Source organism: Podarcis cretensis (genome assembly GCF_951804945.1).
Source record: "Podarcis cretensis genome assembly, chromosome: 3".
In the NCBI taxonomy this organism is placed as follows: Eukaryota; Metazoa; Chordata; class Lepidosauria; order Squamata; family Lacertidae; genus Podarcis; species Podarcis cretensis.
In genome coordinates, this window is record NC_137172.1 from 101,442,305 (window position 1) to 101,460,485 (window position 18,181).

Consider the following 18,181-nt stretch of genomic DNA (forward strand, 5'->3'; position numbering starts at 1 on the left):
ACTCTGGGATTGCAGCACTCATCTTGCTGTATTGGCCAAGGGAGCTGGCGTACAGCTTCTGGGTCATGTGGCCAGCATGACTAAGACGCTTCTGGCGAACCAGAGCAGCGCACATTTACCTTCCCGCGAGAGCGGTACCTATTTAACTACTTGCACTTTAAGTTGCTTTCGAACTGCTAGGTTGGCAGGAGCAGGGACCGAGCAACAGGAGCTCACCCCATCGTGGGGATTCGAACCGCCGACCTTCTAATTGGCAAGCCCTAGGCTCTGTGGTTTAACCCACAGCACCACCCACATCCACTCTCTTAGTTTCTCAGATAAAGCAATTGTCCATATATTCTGTTTCCATTGTGTGATGTGTAGGGGATCAAGTTATTTCCCATTTTGTTACAAGCAATTGTGCCACAACCAAAAGAAAAGTAATAAGTTCCTTGTGTCATAATTTAAGTTGGGTATCTTTGAAGTTTGTTAATAAACCTAGGTATGGATTACATTGTACATCCTGTTTTGAGATTTTGCTTATTTCTGTAAATACCTTTCCCCGTGAATAACTTTAAAGGTCACATTTACATGCTATATGCCTTTGAGACGTACCTGTTTTTTTTTGATCTTGAAAGTTCCTGGGCCAACTGATTGCTCAGGAGCCAAGATGTTCTTCTGCAAATGAGTTTCCCATTTTAAAAAGTTCTAGTGAAGTACAGCAATCAAAGATAATTCCATTGGGGTTAGGGGTTTATAGTAATCAACTTCTGAGCATTTGTCAACAGTGGCTGCTGGGTTTGATCACCCACTCTGATTAGCAAAGACTGCATAGGCACAAAATTAGCATGTAAACACAACATAGGTCACTTCCAGACAGCCTGTTTATTGAGCATTTATCCTAATTTGCTCATGGAGAGATTAGACTACACAGGCTACTTAATGAACATTCATCCTGATTCTTTTTTGTAGGAAATTAGACCACAGTTTGTCAAGCAAGTGCTACCCCACACTATTCAGTGCATTTCCCCATTACTTTCCTTACTGCAAAAAGTCTAACATTTTGGGGAAGCAGGTTTGTTTTGAAAGAGCACTAGATCTTCTTTAATTGTGCAGCCTGAATTTCCTGGTATGTGATTGAATCCCATCCAAAATAGAGAGTCTGTAAGCATCCATAGCCTCATTTTGAATTCCAAGAACAGTACAAATTTTAGGACAAAGAATCTCTCTTTGGAAGCTGAGAGGGTATCTTGAACGCATTATTTCCAGACATTGGCATCATCACACTTTCCCATTAAAATTGCTAGGACTGAAAAGTGCTTAGCTTTGGGCTGTATTGCATTGGTATTGTGCTGGTTCAGCAACTGGGATATTGTGTGCTAAGTAGTTATTTGTTGGTGTACCAAGAGCTGGCGGGTAAGCTGGCTATATGTTGATGTGCAAATAGTTACAAACAAAACCTTCTCTTCTTGTGGCACAGTTGTTCCTTCTGCTCCGGGACGTATCGTGGCAACAAGAAACACAAAAACCTCTGTTGTTGTCCAGTGGGACAAGCCAAAACATGAAGAAGACCTGTTTGGCTACTACATTGACTGTTCTGTGGCAGGATCGAATCACTGGGAACCTTGTAACCATAAGCCCATCGGCTATAACAGGTAAAGGGAATTGTGGTGGTTTGATTTATTACCTTTCTTTCCCTTTTTTTTTAAAAAACTGCCCTTTGGTCAAACAGTTTCAGAGCCTTACATGAATTTTGGATGGACATTGACTAAGTTCAGAGCCTCTTAGCTTCAGCTACCTTCAAATTATTCTCTATACCCCAAATTCTTCATTTCCCCATTAATTTGATGCTTAATAATATAAGTGCTTTTTCTGGGAGTACTCAAGCACCATTTTTCTAGAAGAAAAGCACTGAATACACTATACAAGTGGTTATTGTTGTAATTACTGTAACTTAACTGCATTTATTGCCTCCTTTTAACCATTAGGCCCTAGGGCAGACTATAGAAATACAATGCTAAAATCTGTTTCAACATTCCACAATCAGAAGAATAAGGTGGATCCTATAATATAAATACCTCAAGTGCCAAAAGCAAAGAGATCTGTCTTTGGCATATGATGGAAACTTTGGCATGAATGCATCCTGTGAGGATGGGAATTCCACAATTTAAGGGCTGCCACAGAGAATGCACTCTCCTGGTCCACTGGCCCCTGAACCTCTGAGGGCACAGGAACTATGAAGAGGGCTAGAATCAAATGTGTACATCTTTCCCACTCGTTTGAAGGGAGATGTTGCAGAAATTATATTCAACAATGTGTCAAATTTGCTCACATAGAACATACTTTTGATGAGAGCCAGTGTGGTGTAGTGGTTAAGAGCGGTAGACTCGTAATCTGGTGAACCGGGTTCACGTCTCCACTCCTCCACATGCAGCTGCTGGGTGACCTTGGGCTAGTCACACTTCTTTGAAGTCTCTCAGCCTCGCTCACCTCACAGAGTGTTTGTTGTGGGGGAGGAAAGGAAAGGAGAATGGTAGCCGCTTTGAGGCTCCTTTGGGTAGTGATAAAGCAGGATATCAGATCCAAATATAGGTCAGGAATTCACATTATGTAATATAGTCCACGTATACATCTTTCCATTCAATCCCTGTAACAGCCTCCATCCCCATTTCTTTCAGATTTGCTGTGCATGGCTTAGCAACAGGAGAGAAATACGTCTTTCGTGTGAAGGCTGCAAATGCAGTGGGAATGAGTGAAAATTCTCAGGAGTCTGAACCTATAACAGTACAAGCAGCCCTCAGTAAGTGATGTTTTGTAATGATCCAGATTCAGTAACAGCAACAAAAACACACTGAGAACTCTTTTGTACTCACAAGTGTCACAGGGCCAAGCGGTGAGCCATCTCCCTGCAGTGACTCTGTCATGTGCTGTATAACATGTAGCACACTGCTTCATGTCCCAATAGCATGGGACTGTTTCACATTATCAGAAGTTTCCCTGTGAGCAATGGCATGGCACATTCCAGTAGGATGTGGGGAGTCACAGCAATATAGGACAACCCTTGTTAGCTTGGCTCATTAAAGGAATTTAGTTGCTCAAGAAGAAGAGTAGGAACATAAAAAAGGTTTTGAACAATCTAATCTTTGGGGTCTTTAGGACATTAGGAAGATGATTAACCTAGCTGTTTTATGTTAATACTGTTGCAAGGGAACATGGAAGAGCATTACTGAGGGATGATGGGAAATAATGCCTTAGTTAAGCCTTTCTTTACCTATGTGTTTAAGGTAGACCCCAGTGAACACTATGAGACTTGCTTCTGAGTAGACATGCATAGGATAATGTATATTCTTAAATTTGTTAGCTGAGTCTGAAACCATTATTTCACCATAACGCAACTGATAGGTAGAAAAGAAGCAATTTGGTATTATGCGATATGTTCAATTTGGACATTGTTATAATATTTCATGCGCTTGATTTCTTTAAGCCTGCCCCTCCTTTCCTTATGGTCTCACACTTCTCAACTGTGATGGCCACTCAATGACCATTGGCTGGAAGCTTCCACGATTCAGTGGCGGGTCAAATATTCTGGGTTATTACATAGACAAACGAGAGCTACATCATCACAACTGGCATGAAGTCAACTCTTCTCTTGTTAAAGAGAGGATTTATACGGTCAGTATTGCTTTCAAACTTTGGTATTTAGACTTAATATCACTTTATTTTTAAGATGTAATTTTAGCTGTGATGAAACCATTCCAAAATATGGCCTGGAAGAGAAGAAACAGTAGCACATATTGTCTGTATGGGCACATTGTGCAGTTGCATGCAGTGGATGAGATAATAATAATAATAATAATAATAATAATAATAATAATAATAATAATATTTATACCCCATCCATCTGGCTGGGTTTTCCCTCCCTTCCTCTTGCATTGAAACAATGCTTCTATAGTGGTCTATTCATGCTGGCATAAAGGAAAAGATAAGTTCAGAACAGGATGAGACTGTGATGCTGTTCGCACATACAGTGGTACCTTGGGTTACAGATGCTTCAGATTACAAACGCTTCAGGTTACAGACTCCACTAACCCAGAAATAGTACCTCGGGTTAAGAACTTTGCTTCAGGATGAGAACAGAAATCGTGTGGCGGCGGTGTGGCGGCAGTGGGAGACCCCATTAGCTAAAGTGGTACCTCAGGTTAAGAAAAGTTTCAGGTTTAGAATGGACCTCCAGAACAAATTAAGTTCTTAACCTGAGGTACCACTGTAGCAGTCAGCCATAGTCAGAAATAAACCATGGTTTACCATAAACAAGTAGTGTGCTGGTGCATGCTTGTCAATCACATCTGTTCTGCTTCACCCTGCCTACTTTCAGGAGAAACACAAGCCCAAGTCTTGCCTTAGTGGTACATGCCAACTAGGGTCTGTTTTACTCCAAACAACCACCAGCATGAGCTAAGATCTGCTCATGACTTATTGCTCATGTTGGTTTGGGAGAAACAAACTGCAAGTGTTGGTTTGCATGTATAGATAAGCCCAGCCTTGTGCTTTGTTTCTCCTGGAAGTCAGAAGACAGGATGGAACAATTGACCAGCATGTTTGAGCTGTGGTTGATTTCTAGCTACATCTTACTGTTACTTGTTGCTGTTTGATGAATGATTCTGGACAGCAGCTTACTTCATCTGTTATCTATTGCCAACAAAATCTCATGTTATAAAAAGACAACCATTAAAAGTCCCACAGGACAGTTTTCCATTAGAAATTTTATTTTAAACAGACCAGCCATTGCTTCTCCTATGGAACCTGTCCATATTTAAATAGCTAAAGAGCTCTCCTCCCTATTTTTTCTTTTTAAATTAACATGGTTATTTAGCTTAAAGCACAACGGAAGTTAACGCCAAATAAATGAGAAGATTTTGAATGTCTTACTTCTGTTAAGAAGGTCATGTGAATATTACCCACGCTAAATTTGTTTTTAATGTCAACTGTTCTGCAAAGGTAGAGGATTTGACAGAAAACGCCTACTATGAATTCAAAATTGCAGCTGCAAATATCGCTGGCATAGGGCAGGCATCCGAACCCAGCGAGCATTTCAAATGTGAGGCTTGGACAATGCCAGAACCTGGTAAGTAGTTTGGCCATTCATAAAGGGAATGCATTTTTGAAAATGAGTGACAGTTCAAACGTTATCACTTGACAATGGCAGTCGTAATTTAATATGTTTGAGTTTTAAGCACAGTACTCCAGTTTGTCATAAGAAAAGGTTTTCACAGTTTATCAGGGGAAAGCAATACAAGGCCTGTGGGAGCCAGTATGGTGTAGTGGTTAAGAGCGGTGGACTCATAATCTGGTGAACCGGGTTCAATTCCCGGCTCCTCCACCTGCAGCTGCTGGGTGACCTTGGGCTAGTCTCTGAAGTCTCTCAGCCTCACTCACCTCACAGAGTGTTTGTTGTGAGGGAGGAAGGGAAAGGAGATTGTTAGCCGCTTTGAGACTCCTTAGGGTAGTAATACAGCGGGATATCAAATCCAAACTCCTCTTCATCTTCTTCTGTGGGCTGTTAACAGCCAATCATGACTCCATTCCCTTCCAGCCATGCCAGATTTTGCCCCACATTGAGGGTGCCTGGTGGGTGGGTGGGTGTGACGTCACGCCTCGGTCCAGTATACCTGAAGGAGCATCTCCACCTCCATCGTTCTGCCCAGACACTGAGGTCCAGCACCAAGGGCCTTCTGGTGGTTCCCTCCCTGCGAGAAGCCAAGTTACAGGGAACCAGGCAGAGGGCCTTCTCAGTAGTGGCACCCGCCCTGTGGAATGCCCTCCCACCATATGTCAAAGAGAAAAATAACTACCAAACTTTTAGAAGAAATCTAAAGGCAGCCCTGTTTAGGGAAGCTTTTAATGTTTAATAGGTTATTGTATTTTAATGTTTTGTTGGAAGCCTCCCAGAGTGGCTGGAGAAACCCAGCCAGATGGGCGGGGTATAAAATAAATTATTATTATTAGTAGTATTAGTATGCCACATGCGTGGCATCACATGGCAACACACAGCCCAACATGGCACACACATGACGTCACATGGTGTGAGGGGCCCCGTCAGAGCCTCCAGTGGCTGCGTTGAGCCCCATCAGGCCTTGAGGTGCTATGTGACATCACACATGCAACACCATAGGGCACCCGGCTGGGCACCCACTGTGAAACTTTTGTGGGTGCCTTGGCACCCAGGGTCCCCTAGAGATGGCACATATGTCCCCTTCCATTTGGTGAGTCAACTGTGGTTAGTTAATCAGTGGAGAGAATATTGTCAGAAGTGTCCTCAATAACTGGTGGGTGAGCGGCCCTAATCTTTCTTTAGATGAACTTAGAAATGATATGCAATCTTTTTTAAAAATTCAATCAATCAAAAGATCTCTGTTTGTTTCTCAAAGTCAGTCTGAGGACTTGGAAAAATGCCCGCATACTATCCCTGTCAGCCCTCACCCCCCAAAAAAAGCCTTCTTACCCACTGAAACACCATTACTCCTTCCCTTATTTATCAAATAGTGAGGGAAGCAGCAACAATGGCGGCACGCAAGGAGTGGTTCCAAGGTCTCCTTTCTCTCCCCATCTATATTCCTCTGGCACTTGGGCTAACAGAGCATCAGGGCCCAAGTGCTCAGGAAAATGATCATTCTGCCAAGGGTTTCTGCATTTGCAACAAAAACAACAAAAGTATTCAAAAAATGACCCAAATTTTCCTATCTCCACTCCTGGAAACTTTCCAAGTTCTTCCAAGGTGAGCTTCAGATAGCTTGCCCAGCTCTCTAATTAATCAAAGCAAACAGAAGCTTCTAGGTAATGTTGTTTGTCTGTTTCATTTGAAGGGAATACGTCTTCAGCCTCAAGCTTTTGATCATAAATAGATTCCAATCTCAAGAAAGTGACTATAATCACGCTGAGAGAAAAAGGGAACCACTATTTACTTCTTTGAGTCCTTTCTATAACCTTCCACTTTGGATTATTGCCTCTGCACATGTTTGCAGAATTTCAGGCTAGTCTCTTAGTCTTTAACAGACGCATCTAGAAGCAGGAAAATGATGGGCTTGTCCTGCATTATTTGAATAAAGCAGTTTGAATTACGTTGGGAAATTGTGGCACAAACCTGCTGCGGTTCTTTTTATATGAGAGTATTTTAATATTTGGGTATATAAATATTAATGTGGTAAGCTGTGTTGCACTGGAACTCTCAATGACAGCTATAGAAAAATAAATCATGAAGTAAAGATTCAGCCTCTCAACATAGAAAGACATGAATAAGGCACCTGCTTATAGCTGGATTCAAGGGAAATATCATTACATTCCTTGAATTTTTCTCTAGCCTTCCACTTCATGCCTTTTTGTTGTTGTTCCATTACCATGAAAAGTACTTCCTCACAAAACACAAGCAGATTGATACAAACCCTTTGCAAGAGAAATTCAAACACTTGAAGGACTTCAGTGGCGAATACTAGTTTCCATTTTGTGCATGCTATTCATGTGGAAACAGTAAAATCAATATAAGTGTTAATGAAATCATTTGTATTCGGTGACAAAGTTAGTTCTAAACTCAGTGGAGCAGGTTGGCACATCAGAACAGTAATAAATTAAAACTGTATTTAAAGGAAGCATTTGTGCATGCACACACACACACAAAATACTGTTTGTTTTTTTTTTTTTTTTATAATGATTTTTATTAATTTTCCACACATAAAATGAAAAACAATGTAACACAGTATTACTTCATAATCATCGGTTCATAGCCTTTTTTCTTTGACTTCCCCATACCTCCCAATCCCTGCATCCTTGTTTAAAATTCTTTAGCAACCCTTAAGTCCATTGTCTTAGTTCTTTTTCATAAATATTTCTTAAGTTTTTTTTTTTTTGTTTACTGCTGCAATTCTTTACTTCTTACCCCCTGACATCTTAACATTCCTCAATTTTACAATTATTTTTAAGATATATCTTGAAGTTCTTCCAGTCCTCTTCCACTGTCTCTTTCCCCTGGTCCCGGATTCTGCCCGTCATCTCAGCCAGTCCCATAAAGTCAATCACCTTTGTTTGCCATTCTTCCAGAGTAGGTAGTTCTTGCGTCTTCCAATACTTTGCCAGTAGAATTCTTGCTGCTGTAGTGGCATACATAAAGAATGTCCTATCCTTCCTTAACACCACTTGGCCCACCATACCCAAGAGGAAAGCCTCTGGTTTCTTAGGAAAAGTCCACTTAAGAACCTTCTTAATTTCATTATAGATCATTTCCCAGAAAGCTTTAACCTTTGGGCAGGTCCACCAAAGGTGGTAGAAAGTGCCTTCAGTCTCATTACATTTCCAACACTTATTATTAGGCAAATGATAAATTTTTGCAAGCTTGACTGGGGTCATGTACCACCGGTAGATCATTTTCATAATATTTTCTTTTAAAGCATTACATGCAGTAAATTTAATACCGGTGGTCCATAACTGTTCCCAGTCAGCAAACATAATATCATGACCTATGTCTTGTGCCCATTTAATCATAGCTGATTTCACCGTTTCATCCTGTGTATTCCATTTTAACAGCAAGTTATACATTCTTGATAAATTCTTAGTATTGGGTTCCAACAATTCTGTTTCTAATTTTGACTTCTCTTTCTGAAATCCTATTTTCCTGTCCTGTTTAAACGTCTCATTTATCTGATGGTAATGCAACCAGTCTCGAACCTTAGGTTTTAGTTTCTCATAACTCTGAAGTTTCACCCTTTCACCATCGTATTCTATAATCTCATGATATTTTGGCCATTTAGAATCCATATTAAGCTTTTTTACTTCCCTAGCTTCCATTGGTGACACCCACCTAGGGGTTTTGCTTTCCAACAAATCTTTGTATCTAGTCCAAACGTTATACAATGCTTTCCTTACAATATGGTTTTTAAAACTTTTATACACCTTTACCTTGTCGTACCATAAATATGCATGCCCACAAAATACTGTTTGAACACATGGAATCTCCCACTGAAATGCCTCTTACCTCAGATTGAAACTACTAAATTCCATTTAGCAATCTATGCTCTTGAATTCTAATGTATCACTCTTGTACAGGAAAACAGGGGATGAACCTGTTTGCTAGGTGGTAATTAGGACTGGACTGACATTTCTCAGAAAAGAGTTTTCTGACAAATGTTTGGAAAATGCTCTTCTTTTCAGCTCCTCCTGAACAGTCAGGAAATTTCAGGTCCCCCCTAGAGAACATTCAATGAAATGGCCTCTCCAGTTTTGCCATCTGTGAATTTTGGCTGAACTGTGGATCCAATTCTGACATAATTTAATATTGTTGAAGGAAGCAATGGGCTTTGTTCCTACTCCTTCCAGGCCTGCTCTTTTAACTTGTTGCTAAGAGAATTTTTTTCCTTCCAATTTTCAGTTCTCAACATTTCCACATTAATTTGTGGTTCTTTTTTTTTAAAGTCCCCATGAAATTTCAGCAGCATGCTAGTGCAAATTTCTCTCAATAGACACATTTGTTTGTAATTTTATTTATTTATAAATTCATTTGTATACTACTATATCATTAAGAATATGTCAAAGCAGTTTACAGCAATAGAAACAAAACCAACAACAACAAAAAAACATATTAAAGAGTGAAAAACAGACATCAACTAACCATTGTGGATATACAAATTTTTGCAAAGCAATTCACCCTAATATAATACATTTCGGTATGTTATTTTCACCAGTATATGCATTTTTAAGCATACGTTAAAAAGTGCTAATGAGCGAAGTCTGCCTTTAAACGTGAACTGAACTGACTTTCTCCCTCATTTCTCTTGTTGACATCCATTTTTGATCCATCTTCTTTAGGCCCTCCCTACGATCTTACGTTTTGTGAGGTTAGGGATACATCCCTTGTGATTCTCTGGAAAGCACCTGTTTACATTGGCAGCAGCCCTGTTAGTGGATATTTTGTGGACTACAAGGAGGAGGAAGGAGAAGAATGGTTCACATTCAACGAGAAGCCAACATCACACCGTTATCAAAAGGTAGAAAATCTTAGAGTTGGAAGGGACCCCCGGGTCATCTAGTCCAACCCCCTGCACTGCAGGAATCTCAACTAAAGCGTCCATGACAGATAGCCACTCAAGCTCTACTTAAACACCTCCAAGGAAGGAGAGTAAAGGTAAAGGTAAAGGTAAAGGTAAAGGTAAAGGGACCCCTGACCATTAGGTCCAGTTGTGGCCGACTCTGGGGTTGCGGCGCTCATCTCGCTTTATTGGCCGAGGGAGCTGGCGTACAGCTTCCGGGTCATGTGGCCAGCATGACTAAGCCGCTTCTGGCGAACCAGAGCAGCACACGGAAACGCTGTTTACCTTCCCGCCAGAGTGGTACCTATTTATCTACTTGCACTTTGACGTGCTTTTGAACTGCTAGGTTGGCAGGAGCAGGGACCAAGCAACAGGAGCTCACCCCTTTGTGGGGATTCGAAACCCCAACCTTCTGATTGGCAAGTCCTAGGCTCTGTGGTTTAACCCACAGCAACACCCGCGTCCCTTAGGAAGGAGAGTACTCGGAAGTTATTTGCTGTGGTATTTGGAATGTTGTCACTTCTAATCTCCCCCCATCTTGCTGTTAGTTGAAAGCACTTCATTGTCTGTATTTTTTTTAAGGTCACCGAATTACATGAGGGCAGATCTTATGTATTTCGAATTCGTCCAGTGAATGACGCTGGTGTAGGCAAGCCCTCGGATGTTTCTGAAGCTGTGCTGGTCCAGGCTAGACCAGGTACGAAGACATGATATTGACCGCTATACTTCTAAAATGCCCAAATATCTACAACGCGGGGTAACTTTTTAAACTCTGGAAGGGGTAGATGTGGAGTTTATTTTGCTATCTGACTATAAATCCTATGGCTGAGACCCAAAGAGGTCAAAGTGCATCCCTAAAGCCATTTTTGCTTCTTGCTGAAGCCCTGTGTTTTATGTTGGTTTCTACTTTCATGTAGAAACTGCCTCCCAATTCTAACCCTGTCCTGTCTCTGAAACTTCACTGTGTGAGAATGCTAGATGGTGTAATAATATCTCTGCAACGGCCCCATTTCCCCACTGTTGCAAGCTCTTAAAATAAACTTGTTTGCTCTCTCTGTTTGTAAGCTGCTTCTTCCCTCTGGCTTCAGCAGCAAATTGAACTAATTAAAGGAACATTCCAGACTTTAAGACTCTCTTAATTGAATCAATATTCATCCTCCCCATACAGAACCCATATATCCCCTTAATAATTACATTTCTCTTGGCAATCATATATTGCAGACACTAAGGAAATCACTGCAGGTGTGGATGAAGAAGGCAATATTTATCTTGCCTTTGACTGCAAAGAAATTTCTGATGCTTCTCATTTTGCTTGGAGTAAATTCTATGAAGAGATAGAAGATCATGATAAATATAAAGTTGAAACAGTTGGAGAACAGTAAGTTCTACAGTTGTTTTAAAGAAGTCTTTGAAAATCAGGATACTTTTAGCAAACAAGTAGTGACCCATCTTTTTTTGTACTTTATTTTTTAGTTCTAAACTTTATTTTATGAAACCTGACAAGGATGATTTGGGAACCTATGCTGTTGCTGTTAGCGATACTGATGGTATTTCATCCAGTTTTATTATGGATGAAGAAGGTAAGAAAATAATCTTTTATTCTTTATAGGGCATGGCAGAGTTATATAAAGCTAAACAGGGAACTTTATTAACTCCCAAATCAAATGTATGCATCTCACCCTTCATAGTTTCTATGCCAAAGAGGACATGAAACTTTTATAGCCATTAAATTTTTTTAAGGAAAGACTTTTTTTTGAATTTTCAGATTCTAGAATTTGACTTTTTAAAAAACAACAACAACAAGAAACGTTTGATAAAATTAAATACTGCTTAAACAATAGAAAAGTCAATAGAGATATATCTTTTTCCAGCTCTGCTACTACTTTGATTGTTAATTATTTGACTTGATGGTCACTTGGTACACTAAGGTCTCCAAGCGACTTACAACATATTAAAAAACATAAATATAAATACATTATATCATAAAAATGGGGGGGAGGGACTAACCCTATAACAACCACAATAAGCTTGGCAGCACATTAGGAACAAAACAGCAGCATCTCACATCTCAGTCTTTCAAAAGCCTAGGGGAAAATGATAACCTGACGCCAAAAAGATGTCAGAAAAGGTAGACCTTGCTTGGGGAGAACACTCCACATATAGGGTGCCACAACTGAAAAGACCCTTGTCACAACCCTCTGAGCTCCCCTCAGAGAGGGGAGCTTGAAAAGGGCCTCAGAAGATGATCTAAGAGTCCAGTTAGGTTTATTTGTGGAGAGGCATTCCAGAAGATATTGGGGTCATGAGCCATAAAGAGCTTTATAGATCAAAGCTAGGACTTTGAATTGGGCTCAGAAGCACACAGGCAGCCAGTGTAGTTGTAACCAGATTGGCATTGTATGATCTGTCCACCTTTTACCTCTCAATAGTTTTTTTTTTTTTTATAAAATATTTATTAAAGTTTTCAAAAAAATACATTGTGAGACAAAAAGAAAAGAAAAAACAAAAATACAAAAGTACAAAAATACAGAAATAAAAGCAATTTAAAAACACATAGAGTTTCCACTTACTTATTTTCATTTGACTTATTTTCCAGACCTCCTCATACCTCCCTTTCTTATATTCCAATTCAATTTGTTTGTTTAGCAAATCCTCACCACTAATTCTTTTAATTATTTCAAAACCTTATTTTCCATGTCTCTTATACATTACAGCTGGAAACTGCTTACTTTCTATCCAATATCATTCTAACATTCCTTAATTTTACAATATTTCTGCAAATAGTCTTTAAACTTCTTCCAGTCTTCTTCCGCCGCCTCTTTTCCCTGGTCTCGGATTCTGCCGGTCATTCAATAGTTGGGTAGCTGTATTATGCACTAACTGAAGCTTCCAAACTGTTTTCGAAGCAATACTTTAACTTGGAGGTTTTCAGAGCATAGATTACTATCTATGTTCTCCCTGTCCAAAGAGTTGGGTCACCAGCCTAAGCTTCTGGAAGACACTCTGCACCGTCAACAGCACCAGTAACTCATGAGCCACAATACTACAACTATTTACTATTATTAATGTTAGCATCAAATCCAAATCAAAAGTTCAGCCAAGTTCAGTTTATAGCCAACAAACAAAACAAAACAAACAAGCAAACAGATTTTAACAGACAAGCAAAAGATGATGAAAACATGATAATAAAACACATGTAATGAAAGACTTGTAACACATAAGACATATCTGCACATGTGGCATATGTCTCAGGTTGCAAGGCAAGACGTATAGTAATAATAATAATAATAATTTATATAGGCTTATTTCTGGATACAATTCTAAGGTGCCCAGTCCTTATTGATCATATTACATTTATCCCACAAGCTCTAGGAATCATGTTTCCCCACAAACTAGGAAACCGTTTAAATGAATGGGCCTTAGATGCATGTAATACATTTTAGAAATGAGATAGAACTATCTGTTGGGTTTCCTTGATGTTTCACTTGCTAATTTTGCCTTTTCTTTGTTACTTGCAAATTTGCACATTGTGCAATTAGTTCCATTTTCTGAGCTCTCATTAGCAATTCTAATGTGTTAAGTGGGGCTAATCTCTGTATCCAGCTATGTAGAACCTAGCCTTTTGCACAATTTCTATGAGGATTTATTGACATTTGCTGAGTATCTTTGTAAACATTTCCTGTCCACCAGCTTTCATCCTCTTTTGCAAATGCTGAAAGGACACCCTTTCATAAGGAGACACCAGGGAACAGGGTCAGCTTAGCAGAGAAATGAGAGACGTAGATGTTGGATTAGGGCTGGCCCAAGACAATTTTCATCCAGAGGTGGAACCTCAAATGCCCTTTCTTCATTGTACCCAAAGTGCATCTTAACAAAGGGCAGTTGTGTTATTTTGGCACATCCCATAAGCACCCTTCCCTGGCAGTAAATACAACACTAGTAATTTAAATAACCACCAATCTCTTGCCCTTTCATGACACTCCAAATCGGCTGCCTAAGGTGGCAGTCTCACTCAGCCCCTGGGTCTGCTTGTTTTGGACATTTTACCTTTTGCTTTTAGTATATTTCATTCTGAACTTAGAAATGTAGAAAGCCGTCTTAAACCATGTCAGACCTTTGGTCTATCTAGATCAGTATTCTTGACACTGACAGGCAGCAGAGCTCCAGGGCTGGATAGCTCAGTTGGTAGAGCATGAGACTCTCATCTTAAGGTTGTGGGTTCGAGCCCCACATTGGGCAAAATATTGCAGAGGGTTGGACTAGATGACCCTCGTGGTCCCTTCCAACTCTACAATTCTGCAATAATTCTATAATTTCGGAAAGGGGTCTCCCCAAGTCTGTCTTGGAGATGACAGGGATTGAACCTGGGACATTCTGCATGAGGTATATAGCCCTTTTCAAACTCTCTGTTTCTTCCCATACTCTTTCATTTGCAAAAGTTGACTTTTTATAGGTATCTTCTTCACCGAAATGAAAAAAAAAAAAGATTATTAGTGCTTTATGGAGTCATATACTGTTCTTAACATTTATTTTGACTGTCAGAATAAATTAAAACATGAAAATTGTCCTTCATTTCAGAGCTTGAACGTCTGATGACACTAAGCCATGAAATCAGAAATCCAAGTAAGTAGGACTTCTGAATCTAATATTCAGTCCCAGAAGGAATATATTTACACTCCGTTGATTGGAGTAAAGTAATGAAAAGTGTTTTTTTTTTTAATAGAGCAGCTTGCTTATCCTTCTATTAATTAAATGCAAATATTAGTTTCTGTTTAAGAGAGATCTTCTTCACCACTGCAAATGTATTTGGATGAATGGATTCAGCTTGGATATGTCTAATATTTGCTGGATTATGTATTTAAAAGCCCTAAATAGTGCAATAAATATGCACTTCAGCTTGTGCTCTGACTCATGCAAAACCAGCTTTAATACACATCTGTGCAAATACCATGGAGGGGTTCCATTTAGCTTTCATAACATTTCACTTGTTTGTTGCTGAAGACTCTCAAAAGCTTTAAACTGCTGGGACTTATCTTTGGCTAAGTTATTCCAAAGCAGAAAAGAAAGGAAACCGGAAAAAAATCCTTCACATGTTTGCTTTTGTGCTCTGCTCTTTTCCCTCCAGCAATCCCTCTGAAGTCTGAATTAACCTATGAGGTTTTGGACAGAGGCCAAGTTCGTTTCTGGCTTCAGGCTGAGAGCATTTCAGCTGATGCCAGCTATAGATTTGTAATCAATGACAGTGAAGTTGTCAACAGTGATGTAAGTACATGCCTGGGAAGATGTAGTGCCAGATTCTTTGTAGGACGAGTACTTAGACCTGGTGAAGGGACTTTTTCTTTCTTTTTAAATGGCATCTCTCCATATGTACAGCTGCGAGATACATATAACCTTATAAACCACTTCACCAGGCAAGTGAGGTGTTAACAAGTGAGAGAGTACAATGCGATAAATAAAGAAGATTGATTCAAGGGTAGGGAACTGGATTTGGTGGTGAACCCAATTCATATATCCCCTACCCCCTATTGGCCAAGTCTGAGATGTGAATGAAGTCATCTACCTCTCAATCACATGATGTCATGATGATAGCATGATATCAGGTGACCCATTTTTGCCCATGTGGAGATTCAGCTGGTCAGTGGAATCTTCTTCTACTCTTTGGCGATCACTTGTAGCTGAGTAAGATTGTCTTCCATAAAAATGGGTTTAACAGTGAGTCCGTAAGTGACTATGGAGGCCAATTCTGGATCCACATGTCCTTCCACAGTGGGGGACATAGGTTTCTGGGCGGGAGTTGATCATGGTGAGGGTTTGCCAAATGTGCCTACCTCTTAGCACATTTTTCCATTTTGTCCTGAGTTCAAGCGTCTTCAAAGCCCATGACACCTTTGGTAAAGCCTGTTCTCCAACTGGAGCGCTCGCAGGCCAGTGTTTCCCAGTTGTTGGTGTTTATACTACATTTTTAAAGATTTGCCTTGAGAGAGCCTTTTAACCTCTTTTGTTGACCACCAGCATTTTGCTTTCCATTTTAAAGTTCAGAATAGAGCAGTTGTTTTGGAAGACGATAATCCGGCATCCGAACAACATGACCAGTCCAACAAAGTTGATGCTGAAGAATCATTGTGTTGACACTGGTGATCTTTGCTTCTTCCAGTACACTGGCATTAGTTTGCCTGTCTTCCCAAATGATGTGTGTGGTGCCTGCAAACCCCCTTTGGCCAAACTACACCTTTACCTGCCTCACACCTGACATAATAAGACATCAGGTGGGTGTAGTTTGGCCAAAACAGCCTCATGGGCCAAACTGGGTAGCCTGACAGGCCTAATTAGGTCTTCAGGTCAGACGTTTCTTCTTGCAGGTTAAATTTATGGTTATAAAGGATCAATGGGATGATCAACCAGCATCTGTAAGGCAGCATTGAACCTTAATTAGGGGGCTCAGGCAAAATGTTCTCTCGCAGGCTCTTTCTTACTGCTGTGGGCTTGCATGGTAGTGCTAGGCAGCAGCAGTGCTCTGATGCCCCAGAGCTACATTATATATTGGGAATATTGTAGAAAAATGGCACCCAACCTCCTGGCTCTCTTTGGGCTGTTGGGAAAAATGGTTTAAACATGGGAAGTGCAGCTGGCATCAACCTGATAGGTTGTGGGAGTGCCTCAACTTTTTTCCTTCATGCCACCCAGTCTCTACTTACTGTTCACACATGACATACCCTTCATGATAGTCACCCTGCAGACTTGCTGGAAAGAGAGGGACAAACAGCCCTAAAAGCTGCCAAGCACAGATTTTAGTACCTTCCCTAATTATGCTCCCCACTGGAAACCGCTTAAACAACTGCACAGAGCAACCGTGTCAAATTGCCATCAACTTTAGCCACCAACTTAATTCAGAGAACTCATTCTTGAGTCTGAAGGATCATTTGCCCTCTGCAGCACTTCACCACTTATAGGACAATATGGGAAGTAGGCTCCACCTACTTCTGGCATTATATAATTAGTGACTCATCAGCTAGCCACATTTTTAGGAAATCTTCCTTGTCATTTCTAGAACAAGCACTCCTTTTTATTCCCCCCAGGCTCCATTGTCCTCTGTTTAGAGTATAATGCAGATTTAACATCCCCTGAACAAAGTGCACACCATTTCTGTGGTGTACAGCGTCCAATACACCTTTGAAACTGAACAGATTAGTAGTTGTAGTCACGGTAGTAGGAGCATATTAAAACACACACACACACACACACACACACAGAAACACACCTCCCCTCTATTCATCTGCGCCGGGGCGGTTTTATGGTGCAACTAACATAAAAAGCATTCCAAGGCTTTCTGTAATAGACAGCAATTCTGTGAACTCTTTCCATTTTTTGTAAACGCTTTAGGAGGTTTAACTAGTTTATATATAAGGTAAAGGGACCCCTGACCATTAGGTCCAGTCGTGACCGACTCTGGGGTTGCGGCGCTCACCTTGCTTTATTGGCCGAGAGCCGGCGTACAGCTTCCGGGTCATGTGGCCAGCATGACTAAGCTGCTTCTGGTGAACCAGAGCAGTGCACGGAAACGCCATTTACCTTTCCGCCGGAGCGGTACCTATTTATCTACTTGCACTTTGACGTGCTTTCGAACTGCTAGGTTGGCAGGAGCAGGGACCGAGCAACGGGAGCTCACCCCGTTGTGGGGATTCGAACTGCCGACCTTCTGATCGACAGGTCCTAGGCTCTGTGGTTTAAGCCACAGCGCCACCCACGTCCCTTTTAGTGTATATATAGACAGTTCTAAATGGGAAATGTTCTTTATTTAGAATATTATATTTTGCCTACTTTTTGCTTCCTTATTTAGCAGTAATTTTCAGGGACTATTACTTCTCCCCCTCCTCCTCTTCCTCCCATGCCATTTCCCCCTCTTCTTCTTTTGGCTATTTCCAGACCTGCGTCATCTCTCCCTCCTTCCCTACTTCTGTATTTTTAGCAATGCTACGAAAGCACTGGCATCAGAGCTACTTTTTTTTCTTTTTTTGGAACAGTAGTATTATTTCACCTCTTTAATTAGCAAGCCACAGGTGACGTTTGCATTTGGAGATTGATGATATTTTTGTGGAAATTCACACAAAAGCCTCGTATTTATGACTGCC

At 40.6% G+C, this 18,181-nt stretch overlaps 1 protein-coding gene across 1 annotated transcript in view; it reads left to right on the forward strand.

Moving 5' to 3' along the window:
• The window catches only part of MYOM2 (myomesin 2), an 82,581-nt gene that overhangs the window by 42,779 nt on the left and 21,621 nt on the right, over nt 1–18,181 (forward strand). The window contains exons 16-25 of the mRNA XM_079969638.1: nt 1,460–1,634; nt 2,658–2,779; nt 3,464–3,651; nt 4,978–5,104; nt 9,832–10,010; nt 10,635–10,749; nt 11,274–11,430; nt 11,526–11,632; nt 14,631–14,675; nt 15,178–15,314. Of these exons, the coding sequence (XP_079825764.1) occupies nt 1,460–1,634; nt 2,658–2,779; nt 3,464–3,651; nt 4,978–5,104; nt 9,832–10,010; nt 10,635–10,749; nt 11,274–11,430; nt 11,526–11,632; nt 14,631–14,675; nt 15,178–15,314 (1,352 nt within the window). The remainder of the gene's footprint in view (nt 1–1,459; nt 1,635–2,657; nt 2,780–3,463; nt 3,652–4,977; nt 5,105–9,831; nt 10,011–10,634; nt 10,750–11,273; nt 11,431–11,525; nt 11,633–14,630; nt 14,676–15,177; nt 15,315–18,181) is intronic.